Here is an 8,270-nt window from a genome sequence, read left to right as displayed (position 1 = left end):
GAGCATCAGGATGAAGACGCTTCAGGTGAGACTGATGATACAACTCAAAGAAGTCGAGAAACTCTTTTTATTTTATATTACATTAGTTATAAAGTCAGCCTCTGCAGTTAATCAGGCTAGCTTTGGTAACATTTGTCAGCTTTTATCTAGAGTTTCCTCACAAATCATAAGGAATTAACTATTTATAATTGAAGATGTCATTATTTAACAGCAATAATTCATGCTTTACCTACTAGTCAGACAAATACAGATAGCAATAACTAAACAGCTTGTATTATGTATGTTTTGGGATGTGGTAATGAGGTTAGTGTATGAAAGGCCACATGGAAAAATACTGTAAAATAAAATACATAAATTCATTTAAAGGTGAGTAACACAAGTGAGTATCTATGTTTAAGTATTGTTTTAACTTGACCCCTTTTTCCTGACTGATGTGCTCTTTGTTAGGTCGAGGAGTGTTCAGCTGTCGCCACTTCCAAAAGGGAGATTTTCTCATTGAATATCGAGGGGAAGTCATAACTAAACAAGAATATGAAAGAAGGCACAGAGTATACCACACTGCGGTTGAAGTTTTTTTGTTTGAATTTCGTTTTAATGGAAAACAGTTGTGGTATGTATATTGCTGTACTTAATTTACAATCTCTTTCAAATTTACAAAGTTGTAGGTCACCCAGAGATACACATTTTTATTTTCTGATGCAGTAGTGGTAACGTAGGATGAGTCCATCCAGAAACATTTTTACATTTTTCAGTGAGACTTTCCTATTGTGTGATTCAGTCAATATTACACCTTGGAGTTAGCATTGTGTTCTTGCTCTTTCAGTGTTGATGCTGCCAGAGAAGACGACTCTTTAGGGAGACTCGTCAATGATGATCATGTGAACCCCAACAGCAAAATGAAAACAATCAGAGTGGACGGAAAGCCCCATCTGTGCTTATTTGCAATAAAGGACATAAGTCCTGGGGAAGAGATTACGTATAACTTTGGGGATTCTGACTGGCCATAGAGAAGCAAGGTATTTACAGATGGAACTAAATTTTCACATCTGATTTGTGATTTGGCTCTAAATAATTTCTGAGCAATATTAAGCATGTTGCAGAAAGTGCATATTGTACCTCAAAAGTTATAACCTTTTTATACTCATTTGAACACAGTTTACTGTTCAAATAGTTTTTCAATCATGTGGAGAAGTTAGCGGAGACGTGTTAGTACTTCATTTTGAATCCACACAGGTGTGTTCTGAGACAGAAGAACAGGCGATTGCTGTGGTCAGCTGTGCAGCAGGGGATGGAACAGAGAAGGTAAGTGTCTGAAGTCTGTGTTTGTAATGTGAATCCACACAGGTGTGTTCTGAGACAGAAGGACAAGCGATGGCTGTGGTCAGCTGTGCAGCAGGGGATGGAACAGAGAAGGTAAGTGTCTGAAGTCTGTGTTTGTAATGATCAACAGGTAGTTTTCACATGCGATTTGTGATTTGGCTCTAATCACAATTAACAGTTAGTTAATTTCAATTAACTTTGGTAAGATGATGCAGAATCAGTACCTGAACATTACACACACTGTGTGTGCTATAATGAATTCACACATGCCCAGAATGTTAATCTATGAATTCACTTGTATTATCTGTCATTTTTGCATTAGATAGTTGTATTGCAAACTCAAGGCATCACCATGTACTGCCTTGATGTCCAAAATTAATGTTCAAGAATCAAACTTTTCAGATATCAACAAATTTTATTATTAGCTGTTTCAACACATTTATGTTTTACCAAATAAAAAGGACAGCACTTTTAGAGTTTCATTCCCTAATCTGATGTGAGCATGAGTATTTTACTTAACTTATTAACTTAAAGCCAATGTAAAAGTTTAAAAGCTAATATTTAGTTGCGAATCCCTCGCATGCAATCACAGCAATAAAAATGTGACATTCTGTAGTTTTGTCTCATATTCATCTTTTAATCATATTTGCAGATGTCTTGACTCCACAGCAGACAAAGCAATTTTGTCATTTCTGTTCCAATACTTATGGAGGGCACTGTATGATCTTTAATTGGCAAAAACATATTGATTTTTAATTACAGTCAGACTGATGCAGCGGTACAGATGATGGTTAATTCTGAGGTATGTCCCTTTAATACACGATATCTTCACTATTGTGTTTGTGTTAAATCGTTGTCCTCTTATATCAGGTATGTCCCTTTAATACACGATATCTTCACTATTGTGTTTGTGTTAAATCGTTGTCCTCTTATATCAGGTATGTCCCTTTAATACACAAACCATGGTTTTGGACCAAGTTGCTGACTTTTTGGGCCACGATATTACAGGCTTCCGGAGGCTACAACCCAGCTGGCCAAAATATCTACTACTTGCCATGGAGAAACGGTCACTTACAAATCTTCAGGGCAAAACACTAGAAGAGATTGAAATTGAAGGTAATGCTACTAAGTTGTTACAAATGACATTTTCAAGTTTACTGTAAAGATTCAAGTATTCATATCCTAAAGATAATCCCTAGCATTCAGACCTTAAATCTTTAACAATGTAATATTCATCAAACTTCAGAGTGATCACCATGTCCTCTATTTTTTTACTCTAACATTTGCAAAGTTAAACTTACTTGATACTCTGAATGTTTATTTTTTGTTAGATGAGTTAGACTTTACTGAATCTGAGCAAAGTGAAGACAGTGATGCTGAGGAGATACATCCACAGACACAAACAGAAACAGGTAAAAGCACATAAACATACAAACATCAAATCCGTAAAGTCAGCATAAGAAGTGTACCATACGATGCACCAAAACATTATAATAGTTCAGAGCTGTTACTGAAGCAGCATGGTCTTGATTCACTTCATATAGACCAAGCACTACTACTGTTTGTTATCGTATTTTATTTTTCTATTCGCAGATATTGACTCTGCCTTTGGAGGCCCATCTCAAGGTTTGACAAGAATAAAAAGTTTTCAACTTCAAACCCATTTTAAGTATATATATACTAACACATTTTGAAACTAAACTGAGTGCGAAAATGTTTAAAAGGCAGTTTAGATTGCTTGATTTATTATGTTGTGTAAATGACACAAGATTTTGAATTTAGGATTAACAAGTTTTTTTTTCTGTTATGAAATGTTTGAGCATGTGCCATCAGAACCTTTATACTGAGCCATACTATTCATACCGCAGGAATGAAGAAGGCTAGGCACCCTGTTGAGAAACCTCCAGGCACCTCAGATGGTATGAGCATCTACCTCAGCCAGCATCTCCATTGAGGTTTGATTCAATTAATGCAAACCAAGCACTACTACAGTTTGTTATATTTTGTTTTTTAATTCACAGGTATGTCCCTTTAATACACAATATCTTAACTATTGTGTTTGTGTTAAATTGTTGTCCTCTTATATCAGGTATGTCCCTTTAATACACAATATCTTAACTATTGTGTTTGTGTTAAATTGTTGTCCTCTTATATCAGGTATGTCCCTTTAATACACTCACATGACATGTTTGTGTGTTGTATAGCCAATGTCCTTAGAAATCACATTAGTCCTCATAATACAGTTTTGTGTCATAGGCGGCGGGGCTTGTGTATCAAATCATTAATTGTCCTCATAATTGTGTATATTTTCAGGTTGTTACATTATAAGTTGTGTTTTGTGTAAACAAACTTTAAAGTGAAATCTGTGTTGTATGGGTCAAAATAATTTTTTTGATATCCACTACATCTCTGTACAGCAAGTGGAAAGCGGTGTCCCCCTAATACACCAACAGACTGGTTTGGGCAGCAGTGTCCTGGTAATTCATAAAAACCCGTATGTGTGAGTGTGCGTGCGTGCGTGCGTGCGTGAGTGAGTGAGTGTGTGTGTGTGTGTGTGTGTGTGAGTGTGTGTGTATGAACAGCATGGCCAACATCGCGGTCCAGCGGATCAAACGGGAGTTTAAAGAGGTCCTGAAAAGCGAAGAGGTGCGTTTAACACCGACACACACGCGTGCGTTTCCCATGACAGCTGTCAATCAATCATGCTTTATGACTCACGCATGTGCATTTAATGCATTCAAATCACGGACAGATCAGCTGTGAAGCACACACACATGCGGCTGAGATTCGGCTCGTGCATTAGGATAATGCAGTTTAATGTGTGCTTGATTTGTCAGATGGGCGGTTTGGGGGAATATTATGGGATGTTTGTCCCGTCCAGGCCGAACCGCATTGCTAAGCGAGTCCAAACCCGCCGAACAGAATCACATCACAGCGCTGAGCTTCAAACGTGCTTATTTAATCGATTACAGAGTGCTTATTGTGCTGATACAGTGATTTGCTGTGTATTCCTGTGTGTTTGTGGTGTTTTTAATAAAGGCCTGTGTGTGTGAGTGTGATTAGCCGCGTGCTAACGTTAACTGAAGGCCAGTGCTTCACACACATTTACTCTTAAAACATCACTTTTGGCATTTAAATAATATTTTCAGACTCTCGACGGTTAATATTTGGGTTAATATATGTAGGTTGACGGGTTTCTTAACTTTTATTGTAGTTTTATCGAGGTTGTGGTCTGATAGCATCGTGTAGCATGATATAATTAAGAATTATTATGATTGTAACACGCATTTTCATTAAAATCACCTGATTAATGTTTGTACTGTGAAGAATGCGTGTGATAATGCACTACTGTGTGTGTTGAGTGTTGTGTGAAACTTTTAACATTAAAATTTCAGCACAGATTAACTGAATTTAGCATAATCTCCGATCCTTCATTAAATACTAATTAAACTTAAATTATAGGTGTACAACTGGGTATAACATACTGTAGTAAGCTGTCAGTGTGACTTTGCCCACAAATAAAGTGTCAAAAATACCATAGTATTACCATGGTACCAAAACCATCACATAATATTGTTTTTAAAAAACTACTATGTGGTATAATGTAAATAGATAAGAGGTCTGTTAAAGATCGCTTCATCTGGAAAGCATCTGCTGTGCGTAAACATCAGTTTTACATTCAATCTAAATCATAAACATCTTAAAGACATCTTCTAAACGTCTATTTGACGTCTGCAAGACGTATTTTTTAGTGTTTGCTCATCTGCAATACGTCTATAGGACGTTTCCTATCAGATGTCAAATAGATGTTTAGAAGATGTCTTTAAAATGTTTATGATTTAGATTGAATGTAAAACTGACATCTTAAACAGATCTTAACACATCTTAAACATCTTTAACAGACATATTGCAGATGTACCTGTGCCATCTGGGTACAGTTGGTAGTTTTAGCTTTGGGGTTTTGGATTTATTGGGTTTGAATTGTGGGTTCAGGTACAAAGTTTGTGGTTTTGCCTTTAATTTGGTCAGGTTTTTTCCATTTTTTCAAACTTTAACTTTGAATTTTGGGTTTCCCAACCTTGACCAGATAGCACACGTACATCTGCAAGATGTCTGTTAAAGATCGCTTCATCTGGAAAGCATCTGCTGTGTACAAACATCTGACAGACGTCTTTAAGATGTCAGTTTTACATTCAATCTAAATCATAAACATCTTAAAGACATCTTATAAACGTCTGTTTGACATCTGATAGGAAACGTCCAGTAGCTGTATTGCAGATCTAAAAATACGTCTTGCAGACGTCAAATAGACGTCTCCGTGATGTGCGTGTGCTATCAGGGTGGAAACCCAATCCACCCTGATAGCACACATACATCTCGGAGACGTCTGTCTGATGTCTGCATTTACATCTGGAAGACGTATTTTTTACAGTGTTTGCTCATCTGCAATACGTCTATAAGACGTTTTCTATCAGATGTCAAATAGATGTCTATTAGATGTCTTTAAGATGTTTATGATTTAGAATGTATGTAAAATTGACATCTTACAGACGTCTGTTAGAGGTTTGTACACAGCAGATGCTTTCCAGATCAAGTGACCTTTAACAGACATCTTGCAGACGTATGTGTGCTATCTGGGAAGACTTTCTAGGCATTTTCTGCTCTCAGTTTGGCTGAATTCTGTGGAATGGGTTTACATTTGGAAACCGTGTCTCTTGTTGAGTAATTGTCCTGACATTTTATTTTCACAGACGAGTAAAAACCAAATCAAGGTGGATTTAGTGGATGAGAATTTCACAGAACTGAAGGGGGAGATCGCCGGACCGCCAGACACGCCTTATGAAGGTGAGAGAAAAGATGTTGTTCTGAACTGTTGACTGTGTGTTTCTGAACACTGTCAACGATATCTGCACTGCAGTGTTTAATACATGCTTTTTGAAGATTTAATTTTCAGACCATCTGCAACACGTCCAAATGTTATGCCACACTTGCCAATAGTCAGAAATGAGAATATGCACTGAAAAAATGCTTTTCTTTTTCTACTTTTGCATGACTTTCTGTCCTTTCTTGTTTTGCAGGTGGCAGATATCAACTAGAAATAAAAATTCCAGAGACATATCCATTTAATCCGCCAAAGGTGAGTAACGAGACGATGATGAGGATGATCTGCTGCTCAAAATACTGGCTAATCTAGTTAAACTGGGTTTGCTGTTACAGACTCTTGCTTAGAAACATGTGAGGCCGTGTTTACATGCTTTGTGATATTAGAGTACTGTTGACTAGTGCTGTGTGTCTGTACAAACAAATGCATGCAGGAGCGAAGACAAAAAGGCTGAACAAGCTTTATTTCACAACATTTCAAAGAAAACACTTTATATATTATGCATATTACACTTTAGGCCAGTGCTATTTTAGTATCATTCATATGTTAATATTTTGAATGATATTTTATTTTTATATTTTCTGTTTTCACTTTCATTTTAGTTAGTTTTAGAAATTGTCGTGTTTTTGTCATTTTTATTCGTTTTTTTAAACATCTCTATATATTTTTATTAATTTTAGTTATTTAGTTATTTTAGTACGTCAAGTTAAACTAAACTAAAATGAGAAATATTGCCTTGTTTTTTTGTTGTTGGTGTGTTTTTGTCAATTTTATTATTTTTTTTTAAATATGTCTATAGTTTTTTTATTTTTTTATTATTTTTATTTTAGTTTATTTAGTTTTAGTTATTTTAGTACATCAAGTTAAACTAAACTAAAATGAGAAATATTGCCTTGTTTTGTTGTTGTTGTTGTGTGTGTTTGTCAATTGTATTATTTTTTTAATATGTCTATATAGTTTAAAAAATATGTATTAATTTTAGTTTTAGTTATTTTAGTACATCAAGTTAAATTAAACTAAAATTAGAAATATTGCCTTAGTTTTTTTTTTTTGTTGTGTGTTTGTACATTTTATTAATTTATTTTTAATTTTTTTAAATATGTCTATATAGTTTTAAAAATATTTATTAATTTTAGTTTTAATTATTTTAGTGAATTTTATTTGTTTTAGTACATCAAGTTAAACTAAATGACAATGAGAAATGTTGCCTTGGCAACTAGCTGAAAATAAAATACATATTTTATTTCTGTTAATGTTTATTTTATTTTAAGTAACAAAAAAACAAAATAAATATATATGTTTTATGGTTATAGTTTTAGTTAACTATAATAACTGCTTTAGGTGACATGAATGTGTTTGTGCAGGAATCACAATTTTTAAAAACCAAATACGGCAAAAACTCGGCAAAATTGTTGGTGAATCAAGAATCATTTTGTACTCACATTGTGACTCTCTGAATTGAAATCGTGAGATTCACCTCTGCTATTGACTAACGTGTCTCTTTTAACTTTCACTCACAGATTAATTCTGGCACTTGTCGTTTTCCAGGTTCGGTTTATAACGAAGATCTGGCATCCCAACATCAGCTCAGTAACAGGTGCCATTTGTTTGGACATCCTGAAGGACCAGTGGTAAGATCTCACTGAGCGCACAGTAGAGAAGTGAACTGCGCTGGAGCTGAAGCTGTATGTGTTTCAGGGCGGCGGCGATGACCCTCCGAACAGTCTTACTGTCTCTACAGGCTCTTCTGGCCGCCGCTGAACCAGATGATCCACAGGACGCAGTAGTTGCCAATCAGGTAGATGTTTGGGGGAATGTGCGACAAAAAGTGGTGGAAAAATGGCGTTCCTGTGGTGTTTAGGGTCTGTAAAATGTCTTACATTTAGTTTGATTAAATTCAAGGGCATAAAAAGTCTTAAATATCTTAAATGGTATAACAAAAGTCACTTATTAAGTCTTATTAAAGGGGTCATAGGATACTACATGTACTTTTACAAGTTGTTTGAACTGAAGTGTGTGCTGGCAGTGTGTGTACACAACCACCCTATAATGATGGGGATTAAACCAG

General features: G+C 35.5%; 1 protein-coding gene across 2 annotated transcripts in view; it reads left to right on the top strand.

Moving 5' to 3' along the window:
* The window catches only part of LOC107676795 (ubiquitin-conjugating enzyme E2 K-like), a 13,762-nt gene that overhangs the window by 1,215 nt on the left and 4,277 nt on the right, over positions 1 to 8,270 (top strand). The window contains exons 2-6 of one of the 2 annotated variants that reach the window (XM_016471479.1): positions 3,860 to 3,966; positions 6,072 to 6,165; positions 6,399 to 6,457; positions 7,751 to 7,833; positions 7,901 to 8,000. In XM_016471479.1, the coding sequence (XP_016326965.1) occupies positions 3,895 to 3,966; positions 6,072 to 6,165; positions 6,399 to 6,457; positions 7,751 to 7,833; positions 7,901 to 8,000 (408 nt within the window). In that variant the 5' untranslated portion in view covers positions 3,860 to 3,894. Of the gene's footprint in view, positions 1 to 3,584; positions 3,967 to 6,071; positions 6,166 to 6,398; positions 6,458 to 7,750; positions 7,834 to 7,900; positions 8,001 to 8,270 lie in introns of those variants that run through there. The other variant, XM_016471478.1, reaches the window with a different exon arrangement.

The sequence above is a fragment of the Sinocyclocheilus anshuiensis genome, unplaced genomic scaffold, assembly GCF_001515605.1.
Source record: "Sinocyclocheilus anshuiensis isolate Anshui unplaced genomic scaffold, SAMN03320099.WGS_v1.1 scaffold84, whole genome shotgun sequence".
Classification (NCBI taxonomy): domain Eukaryota; kingdom Metazoa; phylum Chordata; class Actinopteri; order Cypriniformes; family Cyprinidae; genus Sinocyclocheilus; species Sinocyclocheilus anshuiensis.
This window is presented reverse-complemented; position numbering and strand designations above follow the sequence as displayed.